This window comes from Neolamprologus multifasciatus, chromosome 19 (genome assembly GCF_963576455.1).
Source record: "Neolamprologus multifasciatus chromosome 19, fNeoMul1.2, whole genome shotgun sequence".
Classification (NCBI taxonomy): domain Eukaryota; kingdom Metazoa; phylum Chordata; class Actinopteri; order Cichliformes; family Cichlidae; genus Neolamprologus; species Neolamprologus multifasciatus.
Window position 1 is genome coordinate 4,435,137 of NC_140457.1, and position 22,602 is coordinate 4,457,738.

At 39.2% G+C, this 22,602-nt stretch overlaps 1 protein-coding gene and 1 long non-coding RNA gene across 6 annotated transcripts in view; one reads left to right on the forward strand and one right to left on the reverse strand.

Moving 5' to 3' along the window:
* The window catches only part of bltp1 (bridge-like lipid transfer protein family member 1), an 81,088-nt gene that overhangs the window by 58,289 nt on the left and 197 nt on the right, over positions 1 to 22,602 (reverse strand). For 3 of the 5 annotated variants that reach the window (XM_085143769.1, XM_085143768.1, XM_085143767.1), the window contains exons 2-22: positions 17,541 to 17,676; positions 16,686 to 16,802; positions 15,532 to 15,610; positions 15,372 to 15,436; positions 15,002 to 15,176; positions 13,781 to 13,862; positions 13,502 to 13,695; positions 12,898 to 12,977; positions 12,535 to 12,685; positions 10,698 to 10,854; positions 10,191 to 10,269; positions 8,614 to 8,705; positions 8,368 to 8,485; positions 8,090 to 8,245; positions 6,580 to 6,677; positions 6,200 to 6,384; positions 4,039 to 4,145; positions 3,730 to 3,938; positions 3,349 to 3,567; positions 2,883 to 3,020; positions 290 to 466 (exon numbers count right to left, since the gene is read on the reverse strand). In XM_085143769.1, the coding sequence (XP_084999895.1) occupies positions 290 to 466; positions 2,883 to 3,020; positions 3,349 to 3,567; positions 3,730 to 3,938; positions 4,039 to 4,145; positions 6,200 to 6,384; positions 6,580 to 6,677; positions 8,090 to 8,245; positions 8,368 to 8,485; positions 8,614 to 8,705; positions 10,191 to 10,269; positions 10,698 to 10,854; positions 12,535 to 12,685; positions 12,898 to 12,977; positions 13,502 to 13,695; positions 13,781 to 13,862; positions 15,002 to 15,176; positions 15,372 to 15,436; positions 15,532 to 15,610; positions 16,686 to 16,802; positions 17,541 to 17,646 (2,784 nt within the window). In that variant the 5' untranslated portion in view covers positions 17,647 to 17,676. Of the gene's footprint in view, positions 1 to 289; positions 467 to 2,882; positions 3,021 to 3,348; positions 3,568 to 3,729; positions 3,939 to 4,038; positions 4,146 to 6,199; positions 6,385 to 6,579; positions 6,678 to 8,089; positions 8,246 to 8,367; positions 8,486 to 8,613; positions 8,706 to 10,190; positions 10,270 to 10,697; positions 10,855 to 12,534; positions 12,686 to 12,897; positions 12,978 to 13,501; positions 13,696 to 13,780; positions 13,863 to 15,001; positions 15,177 to 15,371; positions 15,437 to 15,531; positions 15,611 to 16,685; positions 16,803 to 17,540; positions 17,677 to 18,364; positions 22,263 to 22,602 lie in introns of those variants that run through there. The other 2 variants (XM_085143770.1, XM_085143766.1) reach the window with 1 other exon arrangement.
* The window catches only part of LOC146495755 (uncharacterized), a 112,332-nt gene continuing 91,068 nt past the window's right edge, over positions 1,339 to 22,602 (forward strand). Inside the window, exon 1 of the long non-coding RNA XR_014871235.1 lies at positions 1,339 to 1,520. This is a non-coding gene — a long non-coding RNA (uncharacterized LOC146495755). The remainder of the gene's footprint in view (positions 1,521 to 22,602) is intronic.

Here is a 22,602-nt window from a genome sequence, read left to right on the forward strand (position 1 = left end):
ACAAAATAATTATTATTATATAAATAATAAAATATAAAAAAATATAAAATAAATAATAAATAAAATAATAATTGGCCCCCTAGTGGCCAATCTAAAAAACTACAACAGAAATGACAAGCCACCCTCTGATTAATGAAATAAGTTGGTATCGGTTAACTTTTACGAGTATGAGTACACACACATTTTACAGTATCGGCCCTGATACCCGATACCAGTATCGGTATCAGTGCATCCCTAATTTCTACTGTACTGGTGTTTAATTCCAGCTAATAAAAACAGACCCACACACCTGTGGAACAGTGACCCTGCCGGTGAGCCCCCCAGCCTGCATATCAATAAGCCAGGCATACTCCAGTGTGTCACTGCCCAGAGGAAGGCCCTGAGCGGAGAACATGGCGTGGGCCCTCATCTGCAGGCCAGACAGACTCAGGTGGCCGTCTCTCAACACCCCATCAGCTGTGGGACGCTGTCACAAAAGAAAGGATTTGCACTTACAAAACCAACATAAATTGATATGACACGATGCTTTTTTCCCCCCTAACGTGTAACCTGTGACCACGTTCTTTAATAAGCTTTCAGATTTTCCATATTCCAGATTTAAGGAGTGCATATTATCTAGCCAAGGGAGGGAGATGAAGACACATTCTCTGTCGAGGATTAGTGAAAGTTATTAACTCAGCAGCAAATAGGATCTAACACAGCTAAAGATTACAAATTCTGTGCGGTTGCACAATATGCAGCTGCTTATGTAAATATGTGGCTAAGCGCGATTCACATTATGCAACATCTACAGCAGCTTTTATGGTTTTTGAAGGACTGAATTGCCCTTTCAGCCTAAGTTTTAAAAAAGTCATTGTCTGTTTTTTTATTGCTGACTCAATTAAAATGCAAACCACATAGTTGCTTGACTTAAGTGGTTTCAAGTAATATCCGAATAAATTCAAGTTAATAGCAAAATTGCACTGAAAATACTCCTACAAAACACAACTGCTGTCAGTTTAAAGGTTACTGTCCACATTTGGGTAAACAGCTTTTGAAAAACACCTTCCAGTGTGGAGATTTTCACAAACTCAGTTTCTGCATTTACATGTGGACATGACAAACAAAGACTTACACCTCTCCTTATCTGACATCAGACTGTGCAATGTGTTACTGCTCCATCAGGCTGCCAATAGGCCAACATTTCTTAGGGGTTATATCATCACCTGTTGCTTCCTTGACAGAACTTGACATAGGTGTTTGGATTTTCATGGGGACAGAGATTCTTAAACTAAAGCAGTATATCTATATATATTTTTTTTTTTAAAAAAGAAGAAGAAGAAAAAAAACCACATATGACCAAAATCTCATATCCCGATATAAGACATCTATCATCCCGATAACGATATAAATCACAAAAATGTTAAATTTTCTGTAAATTCCGTGCAGCTCGACTTGCATGAAGTGTTTTCAGCTGGGCGTCGTGTACCTAGAGTTATGACTTTTAGCCGATGCATGAAGCTATACATTTTTAGACATAAGTTGTAACGGCCGCCGTTTTCTTTGTGAACATTTACTACACGGCGTGCTGCGGGGAAAAGCCTGTTCTAACGTTTGCGTCTAATGTTTATTTTTTGGCACCTAACGCCTCTTTTTTGCTTCTCATCCGTAAACACTGCATACTCTTTCACGGGATTTAGTTTATTTTGAAAAGTCTCAACAGGATCTTGAGCTTTATTGTGAAAGGTTAATATGCAAAACAAACAAGCGGACGGCGGAGCCACACCATTGTTTTACCGTCGTGGTTGCTAATGGCAACGCATAAAAACAGGTGCTTGTCCGTCTGTAGTGTGGTCATATTAAATATGAGAGAACTTTAACAAATTAATATAACCACTACAATGACCATCAAAACGATGAAAAAATATTGCTGTAAACATTATATTTTGCCACACTACGAAACAAACAATAGCGTAATATGAAACGATAGACGTTTTTATATCGTCACCCAATATATATTGGGGTTTTTTTGTTTTGTTTTGTTTTTTTTGCCTGTCCCATTTGGTTCTTTAGCCGTCAGAATTGTTGTCTGAAGACCAACAAGGATACCCAATGGATTTATTTTGCCAAATGGATCATCATGGCATTGCCGTATTGGTCCATTTGATCGACCTTTGTTTTTATTATTTATTTTATTTTATTTTTAGTTGTTACAGACGGGACAGACATGAGTGAGGGATAGGAAAGGGAGAAAGAAAGAGGAAGGAAAAGAAAAACAGAAGGAACCCAATATATATTGTTATATCGAACAGCCATAGTGGACACAGCCTAAACTGGACTCAAGCTGGGCCTAAGGTTTGGTTGGTTTTTTGTGTGTGTGTTTCTAACAGTTTTTTTATTGGCATATATTTTAAAAACCACAAAGGTAGACATGAGTTACATAGTATTCACCAACCAGTGATTAAGATCTACTTAATGTATCGAATTAGCCTGCTGTCACGATACTTAATCTTAGCTTGTATAAAAACAATCTGAAGGTTCAGCTGAAATACTGAGAAGTTGAGCAGATGTGGTCTAATGCTGTTTTAAGTTATTCATTTATGTTTACTCACTATAGCTGCATTAACATGGTAAAGCGTAACTCTGTGCTCTCCTGCAGGACAGCCCTCTAAATAGGAATGTGGTCTGGGAGTCCAAAAATAGTGTAGCACTAAGATGCAGGTGCCTTGCGTCACTGAAAGGCGTAGAGGGAGTGAAATAGAAGAATTGTTTGCTGGAAACACGCAAAGATGGGACTAGAAGCGTCTAAGACAAAAACAATCAGATCTAGTCTAATACTTATATATTTAGGAAATTCCATAAATCACAGGAGCCCAGCGTCAGCAGCTAGGTGAGTCTAATACCTGGTAGTTGTCACTGACAAAGATGTGAACAGGGGACAGGAGCAGCTGAAGCTTTGTCTCCTTGTAGCCCTTTTTCATCTCAAAACACAGCCGCTCCAAGAAGCCGGACGGAGCTTCGGGACCCTCGCTGCTGCAGTGCTGTAGAGCCCAGAGACAGTAAGCAAACATACTGAGTCATCAGCACAGACACACACTGATGGAAACCTACTGATCAAAGATAATGAATGTATATTATTGAAGGTGTACAATCTGTCTACATGATGCTAATTTACATTCTTTCATTATTCTTTTACCAATTAAAACACAATATTTAGTAACTGATTACTATACTTTAAAAATGGCTTATTTTGTTCGTCTTACACTTGACCGTTTCCCACCGCAGTGAGCAAATGCTTCATAACCATATTCTGTGCACTAACTCTGCTCCCCACACCTCGTTCTCAACTACTTGTGTCATCAGTCTTACCACTGGCAGCCGGCCGTGAACTTTGTAGAGGTTAATGAGCACGGTGATGTCCCAGGGCCGCAGGTCAAGGGGATGGATGTCTGAGGTTTCTTTATGTTCGCTGTCTTCCATTCCCAGTGGAGACCAGCCAAGGCCCGAGGAAGTCGAAGTGGACAACACAGGGCTCGACACGGCTTCCTCGAAGTCTGTGTACATGTCATCCTCGCCAAAATAATTTTCCTGTGAGAACAAAATATGAGGGGGATTAGAAAATTCTTTAAAAAAGGGCAACTTTTTCATGATTTCATTCCTCTTATGCTTACTTGGTGCTTATGTTATGAAGTGTCTATTAATAAATTGCTTCAGCGACTACATAGTAAGTCATAGTAAGAATTTCAGTACCTTGATGGAAATCAGAGCTCGGAGCAAAGGCCCATAGAGAATTATTTGAGAATCTGGTGACATTTCCATTTCCACATGAAGTCTGTCAGGGGGCAGCTCTGAGGGGTCAGTGGTTGCCCGACTGTGGGGCGCTGAAGCAGATGTGTGAGCCACTGAGGTGTGTTCTGGGGGCCGCAAGGCCGATAGCATGGATTCCTCCATCTCAGAAACTGGGAAAATAATCAGAGCGAGGTAAAACAACAGTATCTACACATGAATGTAAACAATGATGACAGATTTTAAAGAACTCATACTGAGCAGTTAGCTTACATGACTGTTTGAGTTGCTCATCAGCCTTCTGGGGATAAATGGGGTGCCAGGTGTAGTCAATGATAAGCAAAAAGTTGGGCACACTCCAGCAGTCTACCCAACCAGATCTGATGTAAGGACGAGAAACACGGACACTCAGAGCACAGTCATAACGCTTTATCACCATTTCAGATGGATTTTACACTTTATCGTTTGCTTCATGACCCGTTCATCCGAGGACACAGCCGACGCAGCAAATAGGTCACGCCTGATTTCTCGGCAGCACACAGCGTGTCGGCCCAGAAAGTATTCGATCGTAACCTCCCAGGGGGTTAGTGGGTGTCTGACAGTGCTGCGCCTGTGGGTCATGTATAATAAATGATCTGGATGTTGGTTATCATGTACCCAGTGCACAAGGCGTGTGCATGTGCTCCCTAAATAGCAAAAGATCTTTACAATCTCTTTAAACTCCCACTGACCGAGTGGTTTACACATTTGCATAACAAGCCTCGGTTCAATTCCTAGTTTGTCAACACTAATCTCACACAGCTCTAATGTGAGCAAAACACATAACCTGCTGAGTTTTGACAAGTAAAGCATTTACTGTAAGAAATATCACAATACAAGATAAATTTGGAGCTTGATAAATTAGTAAGTTAGCTTTTAAACCTTGCTACACATCCATCCATACATCTTTGTGGGGCTAGGAGTCTAACCAGACCTTCTTCTCTTCAGTCACCTGCACCAACCCCTCTGATTGGACACGGAGACTTTCCCATGACAGCCAAGAGACAATATCTCCAGTGTATCCTGGGCAGGTTTGCCATGACTGAAATACCTCATCTGGGCGGCATAGTACTCCTGAAGCACCTCAGCTGCCTCCTTTTGATGTAGAGGAGCAGCTGCTCTACTCTGAGCTCTCGAATGACCGAGTTCTTCACCCTACTGCTAACCGAGAGCCACAGATACCCTTTGGTGAAAGCTCATTTCAGCAATTTCTTTCTTTTGGTCACTACCCACAGCTTGTGGCCGTACACGGAACAATAGATTGACCATTAATCACAGCTTCTCTTGTCCTGCTCCGCTCTCTCCTCTCCACCTCAGACCAGTACAATGCTTGGGTAAGGCTTACACATATAAGAACATTTAGTACAGCAGCAGCACAACACTTCTTTATGTCACCAGAAGAAAAAAACATCTGCACAGAAGGTAGAATCATTCTGGAAACAAGTGCTGTGACCAGATGCAGGTAATGTTTAAAACAAAGCTCCGTGGGGAGAGAAAAGGATAACAGTTGCTGACAAGAACAGTTTGCTGCCTTTTTAAAAATGTGTGTATAAAATGTTTGAGGTTGTTCCACAGCAAACTAAACAAAAAGGAAAGCATCTATCACGCCATTCTGGATTCAAATCTTAATTCATGCAGTGAATAAACTAAAAAAAAAATAAAAAGAAATGGTGTAAAGAAAAAAAGGAGACCTCAGAATCCCCCATCACCTACTTCAAGAAATACAAACTGAAGCTTTTGGAACAGCCCGCGCATTACTCTGCTTTGAACATCACTAAAAATTTGATGTGCAGCCCTTAAACATGTGCATGCAAGACACCCTAAAATATCTCAGAACACGAGATATGCAAGTAAGAGTGGCTGACATTTTCTAAATCGAGAATAGAAACACCCTCGGGGGTTAAAACAAAACTAAATAAATAAAAAACAAAAAACGGAGGGTTTGCGAGATGTGATATCTGTAAGCTATCCACGCTTTTACAATTACTGTTCATGAAATAACAAGATATGACTGCAACAGTGCAAGGCTTATTTTAAATTTTTAATGTCTGTATTTACTACTTTTGACTTAAATGGCACACAACTGCAGCTTCATCTTGCATAAGATGTATTCATGCAATTCAAAAGGTCCTTTTTCTGAGCAGAAACGAGCCCCATTAAAACAAAGTCTACTTCATGTCACTTCAAACCAACATGGCAGCAACAACTGATCAGACCACAGCATGAAAAGTGCAGGTTAGTGCTACTCTTACTTGAAATTACCACCTACTATCTTTTTACCTCAGAAGTAAGAGATGCGAGTCAGTGTTACGGTGGTGAGTCATCGTGCTCTTTGCTAACGCACTCACTTTGTTCCCCCACAACTGGAGAGAAATGAATCCTGGCCTTAACTCACTCTGCGCGGGTGATGTTCCTCCACCTCGACTTGGCGGGTTTCGGAGGAGGAGCTCCTTGATTCTCCCCCGGCATGAACATGTCTGGGGGCAGCTTCATGTTCTGGTAGTCTTTGGCCAGGGTGAGCAGGGGGCAGCGGCTCGGATGGCACTCTGGCAGGGAAAGCCGCATGTCTGTATCTTCCGCCTGAGGAGGACAAAGTACGCGAACATTAATGTTCTGGAGTCACATTTGTGAGTAAATAGCAAATAAATCTGTATCTATAAAATACTGCTTTGAAATGTTTTTTAAACAAGAAAATCCTTTACAACTACATAAAAAAAATAATAGTTCTCTATTGGATATTTATTTTTGGAATAAACTATAAACCGATCCACTCACCTTTAAGCTGAAGCGGGTATGGCAGGTGGTTGGAACAAACTCATTGAAAGGCAAAGTGAAGTCTATATTGAGCGTCTCGCCGCAGGCTGCTAGGTACACTATAGAAGATCAATAATGCAATTGATTAGTTTGCTGCCCTCCTAGGATTAAGTAGAGTATACATATACTGTAAGATGTATCATGACTTAATAGAGTTAAAATGCCTTGGACATTAGCTGCCAACGTTAAAGAGGTACTAAAGCGTCGACTGCCTTCGTGCTCTACCTGGAGGTTTTTCTTATACTTATCTCACAGCGTAGACACAACAAGCATAAACAGCAGGTTTATTTGACACACTGTAGAACTGTATCACTGTTATTACAAAGGCTCTGTGTTATTTCACATACACATAACTTCCTTTAAAATGACACATGCAGCAAGGTACGTCCTAACAAATCAGGACATCGTTAAACACATTTGCAGTAAATATTCAGTATTAGGTTTTAAACTTCTAGGTAGGGATGCACCGATACCGATACTGGTATCGGGTATCGGTCCGATACTGTAAAATGTGTGTGTACTCATACTCGTAAAAGTTAACCGATACCATGAACCGATACCAACTTATTTCATTAATCAGAGGGTGGCTTGTCATTTCTGTTGTAGTTTTTTAGATTGGCCACTAGGGGGACATCCCGTGCTAAACAGGCACAGGGTTAGACGAGTGAGACTGGCGACTCCAGATAAAAAAGAGAAACTGGAGGCTGCTGTAGCTAGGCTAAACAAAATGTCAGCAGTGTGGACCGGAACAGCCAACTTTAACTCAGGTTTTGGAAAAGCGATGAAAAATGTCAAGAGAAAATCCACAGGCAGTTTAAATAACAGAGGCTCTGACTCATTTTATCGCTCTGGATGACCAGCCAATGCCAGTCGTGGAAAGCATAGGATTGCATCGTCTTCTCAGCATACTCGAGCTGCGATATGAAATTCCCAACCGCCCAGACAGTGCCAATAGTTCAGTGATATTTTGTAAAATTACAATGTGGAGACTGCAATGATTTAACAGAAGTGTTTATTTTTCACTTGAAATTTTTGAGGTCATTTTTATTAAGATTTTATTTTTTATCGGCAGGGAATATAATAAAACCTGTCTTCCAATTAATTGTATTTGTGTGTGGGGTAGAAGTATCGGTTTTTGTACTCTGTATCGGCAAGTCTCAGATCCAAGTATCGGTATCGTATCGGTTTGAAAAAATTGGTATCGTTGCATCCCTACTTCTAGGTTTATCTAATTAAGCATCTTAAACGCCCTATCAATCTCATCTTTTTATAACCTTACAGTACCCTTCATTTCATCTACTACTTTGACTTGCCGAGAATGACTGCTCGACCCGTAAAGTGACAGTTACTCAATGGCTGCAGCACCTCCAGAAAGCACAACTGCTCAAGATGTTTTTTAAACAAATTAAAGTGATTTCATGGAAACATTTCATTTAAAATGAACATCAGCTGTTCGGTAGATCTTTCTTACCATTCTCCTGTTGTTTGGTGGAACAGTCAATCCAGTTGTGTTGGTTTGCTGCCCAGATCATCTCAAACTGGTGGAAAAGGATCTTGAACTTCCAGGAATACGGAACAAAAGAGTAGATATCGGGGGCGCTGTCACTCGCCCAATCCTGGATCAAATCTAAAAAAGAAAGGGAAAAGAAAAAGTGATTCTCGTAGATACATTTCTTTCAAGATTGTTTGGGATTTCCTGATGCGTCACTACACACATGGCCAAATAAAAGAATCTGAAATCTTGCTCACCAGTGAAGAAGCTTTTCTGGGCGTAGATGAAATGGTACGTGGCCTTGTACACCTCAATCTCACACTGCCACGACTGGGGCATGTTCCATACCCGGGGGTAGCTGGCTATCACGTGGAACTAAAAAAAATGGGAAAGACAAAACAAATTTTAACCTTTGAGGCGCCTTGTGTGTATGCAACATTAGTGTCTGCTTTGGCTCCGCTCTCCTTGATGAAAAGCTTCGTTGCTGATTGCCTGCTACTTACAGCCAACATCTCAGCCTCCAGAAGGGTCCTGTACTGCATGCTGCTGGTGGTGTCCACATGAAGCAGCTGACCTTTGATGGTGGGAGAGTATCCTGAGGGCACAAGCAGAAAAGCAATCATCTTTCAAAAGCTAGAGCTACGGTCAAGTTCTTGGAAACACTGTCATTTACCAAAGCTGCTTATGTTAACTTCCGGGAACAGAGGTGACGCTGACATAATTTCATCTGCTCTGTGTGACAAATCGTTACATCTCAAAAACTATGGGTGCTTTCAAGGTGAGACAAACGTTTGGTTGTGGGGGAGTTTTATAATGTTGCTTTAGTTCATCGTCATTCGTTTATGCAGTTTTTCAGTCGTGCTGAGGTCTGAACTTTGACTGGGCCGTTGCAACCTTGATTCTTTTCTTTTTTTAACCTGCAGTTTTACAACTGTGGTGGCAATGACTGTCCTGTTGCATGACCCAGCTGTTTCATGGCCTCACATTTGACTCTAGAATACTTCGGTATACAGAGGAGTTCATGGTCAACTCTATGATTTCAACGTGGTCTGATCGTCCTTTTTACTCAGGACAAAACAATGATTCTGAATGATAAAACCTTCACTTTACAGTTACACAAGTCCTAAAGCAAATAGTTGTTAACAATGTTCCTTACAGGCCAAGACTTAACAAATGTTGGCAAACCTCAGTCTGTGTGCAACGCACAGAAGAGAGGAGCTGAGTAGTTGCAGCTTAGCATTGCATGGTTAACCTCACATACACCAATGAGTGATTACTTTAGGCAATCGTTCAGCAATCTTTAATAAGAGATTAGTCATTTACTAAATAAGGGAGCAGGAGTTAAGTTAAAACAACTGTTATTTACTCTCGTTTAAATGTCTTCATTTTATTTTTCAAACTATTTTTATATTTGCAAGATCGGTGTTGTAATAAGATGCATTATGTAACTAAACTTTGTATTTAAAAGTTTAGTTTATCACAAAACAAAAATGCATGTAATGTAATTTTAGAATTTTTACAGTGCAATATATAAGAATGATTTCCATAATAGTAAACCTACACTCTACACACTAACGTACCAAAGATTTTAATAGTTTAAATTCATTACAGGCCCTAAATTGAATTTAAATTATATGGAGGATGTTGCACAATTTACATTGGTTCCCCATAATAAAAAAAAATCATGTTTAGGAAAAAAGTAAATTATGATTTATTAAATAACTGCCAGCAGAAACTGCAAAATTAAATTTAGCACACTTTGATGAATATCAATGGTAATAAATATCTGAAATAATAATAAAAACAGAGATACCCTCATCTTCATCATTAGCCATACTATAAGCAGCTTGAAGAATCCATCGCTGCACACTTAAATGAACTTCTAGTGAGATCTGATAAAGCTGCTTATCACAGTAGCAGTTCACCCATTATTAAGTGTAAAAGATGATTACTACTTGATGAGAAAACTGCAGCGTGCGCCTACATTAACCAGAGCTGACCTTGAGCCAGGGGGATATTTGCTGATGTGAACACTCATATTTTGGTCTACTGCTGTTATTTCAGTGAAACACACACTTACCATTCTCTCCCACAGTCATGGGGATGTTGACTTCCAGGTAAGAGCCTGCACCTACATTCACATGAATGGCATTGGTTTCCTAGTAACAGGGATGAAGACGTATCAGAAGAGAGAGAAAGCAAGCAGCGATATCATACATGCTGTCAAATTATGAGTGGGCGCTTCAGAGAATAAAAATACAAGAAAGAAAAAAAAAACCACCTAATCTGAAGAGAAATGTGTTCAAAAGATGTAATAAAATGACAATCTTTCCTGACTCGAGCAATTTTAGGTTTTTATTCAACGTGTATTAATGGTGTTATTTAGTATGCACTTCACGTGCTTTGTGAAGATCTCTGCACTGCTCCAGGAAGAAAATATGAAAAAGCATAAAACATGAACCAATATCAATAGCTCAAACATGGTGAGATATAAAGACAAAGACGAGGAGAACAGCAGGGAGATGAAAACAGATCAAAGAGTTTGGCAGGGGGAAAAAAAGCAGACAGGAGAGAGAGCAAGAGTCACCCTGTTTTTGGTGAAAAGCAGATCGATGGTGGCGTCAGCAATGATGTTCATGCGAAGCTCGAAGGCCTGGATCTGCCTGGGTTTTCCCGGCTGTGCCACCTCAGTTGCCTTCATGGCCTGGTAGTCTGCAGGCAGGAAGAACTTCCACAGACAGTCCCTGAAAAAGGTAAAATCATATTATAGAGTAGGGCTGCACGATTAATCGTTAGAAAATCGCGATCTCGATTCATACTTATGTGCGATCTCATTTCCAAATGACAACAATAAAAAATAAAAATAAAAAAAGACGACGATTGTACCACATTTTGATCCGGGACGTAATCTGCATGAAAACAAGCGCTCACTCTTCCTGCTCAACAAATGACAAGGGCGGAGCCTTATACCACGTGATACAGAAGCTGGCTGCTAAAATTGGCAGGGAAAAAACAACGGAGAGCACGTCAGGGATGACGAGAAAGTGACAGGAGAAATCCGTCCCGGTCAACCACCCAAACATTAATAACGGGAACCTTATACAGCGCTTCCCTATACCCGTCAAACTCCCGCAGGCACAAAGAAATTACAGAGGCTATTGATTATCACCTGACCAAAGATATGGCTCCATCAACACTGTGCAAAACGAGGGATTTAGGAAAATGATCAACACACTAGACAAACGCTACACAGTGCCGTCCCACAACTATTTTTCTATTGTTGCACTACCTGCTCTATAGACGCAGTGTCGAGCAACGGTGGAGACGGAATTTCAAGCAGTACAACATTTTGCGGCAACGACAAAACGTGAGACATTTGTTGTTTTTATGTTTATTTATTGTTTTTATGTTCAGTCTCAACTGTTACGAAGTTGATGTGCAGTTAATAAGTGCAGTAAATATTTATATTGGAAAAGAAAATCGTGAGAGAATCGTGATCTCAATTCTAAGCCAAAAAATCATGATTCTCATTTTATGCAAAAATCGTGCAGCCCTATTATAGAGCCAAGTCTAAATACTTACAAGTGTGAACTAATCATACCATCAGGGTGTTAGAATTAAAGATTTGATGACACCCCCCCTTCAGTCAGTTTCTACGGGCACATCTCTAAACTAAACTGTCCAGTAAATCAGGAGTTTTCTTTCTGTCATCAATCAAAACAAAACCCAATCAGTTTTGATTGGCTGCCTTCCAGAAGCCAGCCCTCAGCAAATACTGAAGCTGGATTTAATTTCTTTCCTGGTTCATGAGCAATAGGTCATCATCTCAAACACATTCATTCATGTTTTAGTTGGAATGAAATCTAAAATATGCATAACGACCCTGAAAACAACTTCAGCAACCAGGCGACAAAAAGCTTTTTATGTGTACACAGGAACAGTCTATTCAGTGAGTAAGGATTTCACATAATGTTCAGAGATTTAAGGCAATAAAGAGATGGACACAGCATCAGTGCGCAGCCTACTGCTTGCAGACGTTTTTAATGCCTAGTACTTTGCGATGGCCTCCACAGACAATCTCCAACTTCTTGGTGTGCAGCTGATGACGCTTTTACTCGGTAGCCTTGGTGAGCTCAACAACACATGAAAAGGAGTTATGCTCCAGTTCTCCAGTTCATACCACATCACTGTAAATATGCTTGAATGTCTAACTGAGCCAGGGTTAATATGTCTGGGCAGCTCACCCAAGGAAATTCTGTGTGTGCAATAATAAGTTTGTGGTATTACAGTGACAAAATCCTGAAGAGGACCTGTATGAACTACAATGTCTTTAAAACTAATACCTCCAACTGTCAGCTTGTACTCTAAAAACCTATTAGTTCAGGTTTCATATTGCTGATTTTGTTTTGTCCATCTGTACTCACCTCTGGCGGTCTGCCCAGGGCCCATAGTTGAAGTCAGTTCCTTTCCCACAAACGATGTCCAGACCCCAGCAAGGAGGCAGGTCCTGCAGCTTATCATCCTCACTGCTCGTCTCTGCTTCCTCGCCGCTCTCCTGCTCCACAGGAACCAGACCTGGACACATACACAGTGAAAATGTCAAAACCTGGGTATCAGCAGAAGGCTGAACAAAAATACACAACTGCACTAAAAACAATCAAGAATATGCTTTCATAGAGACAGCATACTGGCTGGCAAATTTTACATTTAGTGTCAGCAGCTATCAGTTATTCATGTTAATGTCTTAGCACAGAAATCTCAGTGGATGTGTGCATGCATGAGCTTACCTGGTTCATCTTGGTAATAGTAGATGTCAACATCATTGGACTGCATCACAACAAAGCCCTCTCCCATCAGTCTGGGGGGTCTAGATGAGAAATTCACAAAATGACAATTCAGGGGCTAATATGTTAAACAGAGACTTGGAACTCTGTGGCCTATTCTTCTATACTGTAAACCCATGATCTTTAATGCAATGCAATTCAGTCTCAGTGTACTTGAAAGGGCGACATTCACTTGGCAGCGTAATTGAGTAAAAAACAACAGTCATTAAAATAAAATTATTCTAAGGTAACAAAAATCTTCTACTTGTGTTTTGTACAAACCAGCAGAAAAATACAAACCCTGTCTCATCCTGTCTGTTCTTAAGATTCACACCATATATATGCTGCAGGATAGATGAGAAGCACTACGGAGAGCTAGCACTAGTCATTATAACATGCTTAAAGAAATACGTGGAAATAAAGAACTAGGATATTCTTCAAGCCGAGTTATTTTTTGGGCTACAACTCCTCTAAAAATGCTTTGAGGTAAAAAGTTTTATTATCAACAACACTGTAAACAGAGAAATACTGTTTATGTGCTTATCTTTGTTAGATGACTTGAACTCACTCGTCATTCTGCATGCCCAGGTAGCGAGGACTGGGAACCAGCATGACCCGCACATTCTCCAGTGAGCCTTTGACAATGTGCATGTACTGGTCCAAGTGGCTGGAGGGAGGTTTGGTGGCATACGTCAGGCAGGCATCCTCAAAGTTCATGCACAGAGTCTGTGGAAGGTAGTGGTTCCCAAATGCTAAGCGGCCCTACAACACAGCAAACACACATTATTTTTTTATTAAATTGTAATACATGCCTCTAAAAGGTTTTGAGATGTTCTTAGGTACTTACGGTGCTGATGTTAACTTTGATGACGGGAATGAGGGACCGCCAAGATGATGAGGGATCCTGACTTTCAGCTTTAATGTTGACACTACACAAGAAACAGAAGACAGTTTCTGTACTGAGGTGTGATTCTAGTCAGTTCAACTAATTTGACTGTCAGCAGGAAACGACAGTAGCTCTGTTCTGTCTGCACTTCTAATCCGCTTGGTAACAACAGATAGAAAAGGGTGTGAGATTATGCAACTTTTTCAGCAACTGTTTATCATTCACAACCACAGCACTAAATGTGCTCTTGTATATAGATGAGGATTTATATAAATATAAAAAGCTGTACTCCTAACTAGGGATGCACCGATACCGATACTGGTATCGGGTATCAGGGCCGATACTGTAAAATGTGTGTGTACTCATACTCGTAAAAGTTAACCGATACCAACTTATTTTATTAATCAGAGGGTGGCTTGTCATTTCTGTTGTAGTTTTTTAGATTGGCCACTAGGGGGCCAATTATTATTTTATTTATTATTTATTTTATAATTTTTTTATATTTTATTATTTATTTAATAATAATTCTTTTGTGTGTTTGTTTACAATATGGACACTCTGCAATAATTTAAAAGTTTATTTTATTCGCAAACCTAATTTGTATTTATTTTATTCCAAACAGAAGTGTTTATTTATTATTCTGAAAGCTTGAGACAGTGCCAATAGTTCAGTGGTATTTTGTAAAATTACAATATGGAGACTCTGCAATAATGTAACAGAAGTGTTTATTTTTCACTTGAAATTTTTTTGTGGTCATTTTTATTAAGATTTTATTTTTTATCAGCAGAGAATAAAATAAAACCTGTCTTCAAATTAATTGTATTTGTGTGTGTGTGTGTGTGGTAGAAGTATCGTTTTTTGTTCTCTGTATCGGCAAGTACTCAGATCCAAGTATCGGTATCGTATCGGTTTGAAAAAATTGGTATCGTTGCATCCCTACTCCTAACAATGTTATCACAATTAAAAAACAAAATATACACTTTAAAAAAAAAAAAAAAAAAAAAAAGGTAAACAAGCATTTAGATTGTTGTATGTGTTCTTTTTGTTTCAGATATAGCTAAAAACTGACAAATTATCCAAAGGCATTTTTATTTGATTTTAAGGTAACACAGCTAGAGCAATCAACAACGAATTTTAACAATGGATAAAAAGCAAAGCTGCCTGATGATGCCATAGTTATACCTTTCCAGTGTCTTGTTTCTGTCCTCTCGCCCCCTCTCTTCATCTTTTTTGGGCCTTTGAAGCGTGGGTTCCAGTCCAAAGGTCTCCTGCAGTCGTGCGTAGAGGTCAGTCCGGTTATAGACATGGAACTCAAAGCCGTTGACAGTCACGTAAAGCCTCGTCTCTGCCTTGGGATCTGATGCAAAAACAGAGACAACTCAGAACTCAAGGTGATGTTGCCACATGAAACTAGCTCAGTTAGAAAAGCATCTTGATAGTCAAACACAGATAACCTAAGAATTCCAATATATAAATATATTTTTCCTGTGGTGGACTAACATATGCATTTAAAAGTTTAATCTAAGCAGTCATCAAATACTTCTCTACTCACCGTGTTGTTTCTGTTTTGGATTATACATTTTCCACCAACGAAATATGAGAAAGCCATCCTGTATCCTGTAACACACACAAACAACAATCAGCATGCAAATTATAAGATAAGAGTGGGACGGATGGAGGAGAAGCAACAACAGAAACATCGCTCAGATTACCTGATAGACATGTCTTGGTTGATGTAGTAGACATCTCTGAACATGACCTTCCCTGACAGAACAGAGAAGGAGAAGGAGCCTGTGCACAAAGGCAAAGTTGAACAGTGTGAGCATGTTTTAAAAATGGCAACATAAAGTGTTGATTTTACTATTAAACCGTACTAGTAACATCCTGCAAATTTCTTTGGATTTGATTGCAATGTCTTCAATTCAAGCTTAACCAGTTAAATGAAACATTATAAAACTGCAATTACTGAATTATAAAAGCTCTGGTACAATAACAGCAGCATGGGTGTTGCTGGGATATTTAATCGCACTTTCACTCTTATCAAAGAGAGAAAAAACACCTAAAAACAATCTGATCTAAATCAGCAAGTGAGTCAGAGTCTGTCACTGAGTGAGAAAGATGAATTTGATTTCCTGTTAATAATCTCTTTTGCTCATAACATGTCTTTCTCAGTTTCAATTACTTCATGCAAACAGAGCGACAGCACCTGAGTGCTTCATGCATTATCATCCAATGTAAAGCCTCCTCACACTGGTGAAATTCCTTTCCACTGACTGATGAGACAATGTCTAACTCGCTACAAAATCCACACAGAACCACAAAGGTTAATGCCTTCCTGTAAATTCATGCAGGATTGAGTTGAAGCTAAATGATAGCGAAACACACCTGAGGCATGTTTGAACCTGCTTAACACCTGCCACAAATACGTCAGTAAAAAGTGTACATTCTCTTTATCTGGATAGAAAAGTCAATCGCAAACAAAAGGGTGACTGCTCAGTTTGCACCAGCATATGTTGGCAAAGAGACGTCAACTACGCCTTGCTCTTCTCATTAAACTTTCATGCTGCCTTTGTTGTCATTTTGCACTTCTCATTCATGCAGTCAGTCGGGTTCAAGTTTGTTTTTAATTGATATGCGTTTTTGAAAGAGAAGCTCACATCCTAAAAACTAAGTAAGGTTTCATTGGATTGTGGATTGTGTCACCCATGTTTAGAAAGTCTGGTATTGTTTGCTCAGATGCTGTGGATATAATCACTGAGAGAACCTGGCTCATCATGAAATATTCAGCACATTGAGTTAACGCCTTCAACTGAAAGCTTCCTCCTCCCTATTCATCACTGTGCGACAGAGCTCCTGATGAACACACCGATGTGAATGTAGCCATCCTTGTAGAGTCTGTTGATGATGAGGGTGAGAATGAGGCCAATGTTGCGTGAGTTGTAATAAGTTAAATAGATAATCCATCCACAGGACAGAATGGTGGCTGAAAGGGGAAAGAAAGAACATGATTTCAGTCAGTAAAATTAATTTTAACAGTTACAGAAGCTTCTGTCTGCTTGTAAACATAACAATTTAGTAGGCCAACACTTTCAAATATAATCACAATGCTGGATTAATCTCTGTTGGGTCAAATTCTGCAACAGCACAGCATGAGTACTAGTAACACATTAGGAACCCCACCTGAAAGTACTCCGTTTCCTTAGGCACTATAATTGGTAATGCAGATGGAATTCATATACACTCCATTTCACCTGCTTTAGTGCAAATTCAGGTGAACCTGCTCTTCTCTATAAAAAGATGGGGTTCCACTATCAGACCTGACAAAGAAATAGGTTTAATAAATTTTATATATTATATTATATTATATTATATTAAGGAATATATATATTCCTTAATGACTGAATCCAGACATGGATTAAGCTTAAATTCAAAGGACGCCTGCTTTTAAAATGTTTATCTAGGACTATACTCAGTCCGAGAGCTCAGTACAGCAAAATGTCCAACATGTCAAGACAACACATAAACGTACTGTAAACTGAGCTGAATCATTGCTATGCATTCAACACTGAGTATAAAGGCCAAAAAATGGCCTTCGTGTGCAGTGAAGTGAATTAAATTGCAATCTCATAAAGATGCATTGATTGAAATAATATTACTGCTGCAAAGCCAATATTTGGAACACATACAAATTAAGTGTCTCCATAAAAATTTTACTACTGACCAACAAGAAGCCAAATGAAGTTGGAATCATGCTTGGTAAGGAAATTATCCAGATCCACAAAGCTGGGGAAGGTGCTTTCATTGGTTTTGGCAGCATGTCCATCCATGGCTACAGGCTCGCAGTCAGATGTCTAAAACTGAAATGATTAAATATCAAATTAGTTTCACTGGCACATGAACATGTTTAAGTATGTAATGAACTACATCACTGCAGAGAAAGACAAATACTATCAATAGTGACTTGTTATAACCATCATGCAGATAAATACAAGATTAAACTTTTTTTTTCCCTTTAGAAACGTCTCTGCATCCACACAGCTGCCTCCTCAGGGGGGTGAGTCAACAACTGAAAATTATTCTTGGAAATCACAGGAACTGTTTTGGTACATAGAGTTCCAGATTTCCGGAGGTGCCTTCCACTTTCTCAGTGCACAATTTGGAAGCCAGCATCCGTGGAAGCACGGGATGGTATTAGTGGTCCCTACATGAACATTTTGCACATCTGTGAAGAAGAAATTCTGAACAAGCTTTGGAAGTTTTAAAGAAATACTGGCATCCAGATGTCTTTTGTAGGCAATGGCTTGAAACTTGTTCAAACTATATTCTGGATGTTATGAGTCTGGATGTCTAGACTTATTAAGAGCTGAAAAGTTTAGACTCATTGTGAAAAAACAACAAAGGAAGTCCTGAAGAGCAACTAAGATCCTGTTTACAGTCTTGCTAAAATCAGCAATAATGCAAAACACTAAATATGTCTGTCACAACTGCACCACTCAAAATGATTCATTAAAAAAAAAAGATGATAATAATAACAATAATAATTACCTCCAGTAACACTGTGAGGAACCTTGGAGTCATTTTTGACCAGGACATGTCCTTCAACGCACATATTAAACAAATATGTAAGACTGCGTTCTTCCATTTGCGCAACATCTCTAAAGTTAGAAATATCCTGTCTCAGAGTGACGCTGAAAAACTAGTTCATGCATTTATTACTTCCAGGCTGGACTACTGCAATTCATTATTATCAGGATGTCCAAAAAACTCACTGAAAAGCCTTCAGTTAATCCAAAATGCTGCAGCAAGAGTCCTGACAGGGACTAGAAAGAGAGAGCATATTTCTCCTGTTTTGGCTTCCCTTCATTGGCTTCCTGTTAAATCCAGAATTGAATTCAAAATCCTGCTCCTCACATACAAGGTCTTAAATAATCAGGCCCCATCTTATCTTAATGACCTTGTAGTACCATATCACCCTATTAGAGCACTTCGCTCTCACACTGCAGGCCTACTTGTTGTTCCCAGAGTATTTAAAAGTAGAATGGGAGGGAGAGCCTTCAGTTTTCAGGCCCCTCTTCTGTGGAACCAGCTTCCAGTTTGGATTCAGGAGACAGACACTATCTCTACTTTTAAGATTAGGCTTAAAACTTTCCTTTTTGCTAAAGCATATAGTTAGGGCTGGACCAGGTGACCCTGAATCCTCCCTTAGTTATGCTGCAGTAGATGTAGGCTGCCGGGGGATTCCCATGATGCATTGAGTTTTTCCTTTCCAGTCACCTTTCTCACTCACTATGTATTAACAGACCTCTCTGTATTGAATCATATCTGTTATTAACCTCTGTCTCTCTTCCACAGCATGTCTTTTATCCTGTCTTCCTTCTCTCACCCCAACCGGTCGCAGCAGATGGCCCCGCCCCTCCCTGAGCCTGGTTCTGCCGGAGGTTTCTTCCTGTTAAAAGGGAGTTTTTCCTTCCCACTGTCGCCAAAGTGCTGCTCATAGGGGGTCATATGATTGTTGGGCTTTTCTCTGTATCTATGAAGCGCCTTGAGGCGACTTTTGTTGTGATTTGGCGCTATATAAATAAAATTGAATTGAATTGAATTATGTTTCTGGCTCAAATATGTTTTCCTTTAAAATTCTTTAATATAGAGTTTAAATAAGTCACAATTTTTTGCTTTTCTGCTTTTATTTCCATTTTATGTGTCTTAACTATTTTGCAAACTGTGTCATACATAATGATAAATGTGCGTTATCAAAACTGCTGCATCAACACAGCAAGTTACATGTTAGAACTACACTATGTCTACACTGGCGGGGCTGCGTCATATTTGGCATAAAATTTGCATCACATAAAATCTGGCAGATTAATTTGCAAATATAATTCTGTAAAAGAAAAATAATAAACGAGATTGGAGGGCAAAAGGATCATTACTTATTTCATCTTATATCCTGTGGTCATATCCCTCCAAGTTATAGTTCACATCCCTGTAGACATGAAGCAAAGATGCAGCAGACATTTTCACTCATTAGAACATAACTGTCTGAGTCCATTGGGACTCATGTACAGACAGGCAAGCCCAAAGCATGAAAATAATAAAATTAGCATTAGTTATTAGCATATAGTTAACTTACTGTGAAGTTTTCTTTAAGATTTCAAACCAGTCACATAATGCATATTTCCAGTACATTACAGTACAGTATGCATAACATGATGCACAATCATAATTAGGAAAATGTGTAACTACTTTGCATGTTGTGGCTCGTTCAGTGATTTGTATTTGCTTCAATGATTATTAGTGACAGGAGGCTGGTGAAAGGCTCGTGTGTGCCCGTGTATGCTGTGATCTCAGTCACCCCATACTTAAAGGCTTCAATACCGTACACACAAACACAAATCCTCATCTAATCCAACCCAAACATTGTTGGCTGTAAAACCAGTGAGATGAAAACAATCCCAGCACAATTTCCAACAGAAAACACAGTTTCTAAAAGTTTCTTTCTGACAGATACTACATGTAACTACATGTGTTTGCTTGTCACATTTGACAGACTTTAAATTAACAGAAGTTTCTGATCTCACATGGACTTTAAATCAGCTACCTGCTAGATGCTAATCCTGCTGTGGCTGTCGGTTTCTCTTCTGAAGCAAATTATAAGGAAATGGGCAAAAAATCCTTTAGGTCATTGTGTTCAAACCTGCCCGCATTCCAGAATCTTACTTCCTGGCTAGTCTACCATGATTCCTTATCCCAAAGCGTACCTCACTCTTCTGTATATCCAAAACACATAGAAAGAGTACTAACAGCGAACAGAAAGAGAGATTATATTTCTCTCATATTAGATTCTCTTCAGTGGCTCCCTTTTAAATCGAGAAGTGATATTAAGAATTTTCCTTCTAACATACAATTTCCTCAATGATCGTGTTCCCATCAAATTAAAGGCATCATAGCATTACATTATGATGATGCACTGAGCATTTCTTCTCCCCTCTCATCTTTTCATATCACTCCTGGTGTGAGATTTACACTCTCATGTTAAAGCAACGTGTTAATACATTAAAACACCAAACCTCTCTAAAATACTTTAACTCACACCATATTCTGACATGCATTTCCAGCTAGTATAACTATGACTTTCGCTGCTATTTTTAAAATCAAATGAAAAAGAAGGGATCAACTTGACTTGATAAACCACAGAACATATAACCACTTGCAAAGCTAAAACATAGACTCTACACTGTTAAGAGCAAATCACATTTTGCATGGTTGTCTGAAGCATTAATTTAACACAGAAGTCTGAATGATCATCAGCCTTAAAATATTCTTACTGACAAAGACATTACCAGCAATCATACAAACCAAAGTATGATGTTTAAATCATATGTTTTTAAAAAACTGTATTCTGGAAATACCCAGACTACAGATCCATTCCTGTAAGGCAAGTTCAGGTTTTACAATCTAGCATAAGATATGAAATGCTGGCTTTCAGGAAAGATCAGTGCTGGCAATCAGTGACTCATAATTGTTCTCTGCAAGCTCAATGTTTCACTTTAGGTTCATAATGGTGACTAGATTACAGCAAGAAGTCATCACCTGAAGTAAACAACACCCATCAGTCTTTAGTTTGTAAACAACAATTATGTTAACTAACTTTTTCATGCCAACGACCATTCAATGGGCACACAGAGCAGAACTACTGCATAATTCAGTACACAGGGGGGAAAAAACATTATTAAAGAGGTGCATTATAAACATATACACATTTTTACACAATGAGAAAATGTGCAACACACTGGGATGTCTTCAGAAAAAAGTGCAATTTAAGTCTCTTTCTATACTTAGTGAGTCTACTGTCATTAAGCGTTCATTACAATTTTATATCCTAGTGGATAAATCAAAGTAGAAAAACCTGTTATAACTACACAGTACTGTTTTATGTCCGATTCAAACATTCTAAATAGACTGAAAAAATACTCACTTACTGATAAAGGCAACTCATAAGCATGCGGGCATGAATTATCAGCCACAGATGCACCTGTTCCTAACATCATTATTTTTATTTAGGAGGGATTATAAATGATAGCTTGTGGTTGGGATTCTGACAACAAAAAAAAACAAAGGTACACAAACCATCGAGGCGCACTGTCCCATTGCTGTAGTTGAAAAAGGATATACAGAGAATCAATAGCTAAGATGACTGGCAGATTAAAAGCCCCAAAATATGTGCATTAACTTGATTATCTGCATTATATTAGCGCACACAGGTAACCAAAAGAGCAGTTAAAACGTTTAACTCAAATAAATGTCGGACTGCAAGATGAACCGAACGTGGCAAAAAAAATAAATAAATGGGGAAGTTGTCTGGCAGTTTGCCTTTGTTGAGGTAATGACATACATAAAAGGACATCGCTGCATCGTTTTATGGAAGGCCAGGTATGAAACGATTACTCACTCCAGCTCAGTGTAATCTGGAATCCAGAGACACCTGAAACTAACCACACACCTAGCTAATCCCAAGTCTTGAGCAATTTCCTGAGCATTACCTACAACAAACAAAAACTGTTGTTGAATTTAGCTTATCTTCCTATCTTCTTTTTAAACATTCGTAGCAAAAGTCTGAGTTACTGATTTGTCCTCTGCAGTCAGCCTCCTTCTTCGCTAATGACGTATTAAGCCATTAATTTAAGAGCCGCTCAATATCATAACGTTAGCACTGAGGTTAGCTAGCATGCTAATGACAGCAGGCCGCGCCCTCCAACTTCTCCTTTTCTGAACTGTCAAAACAA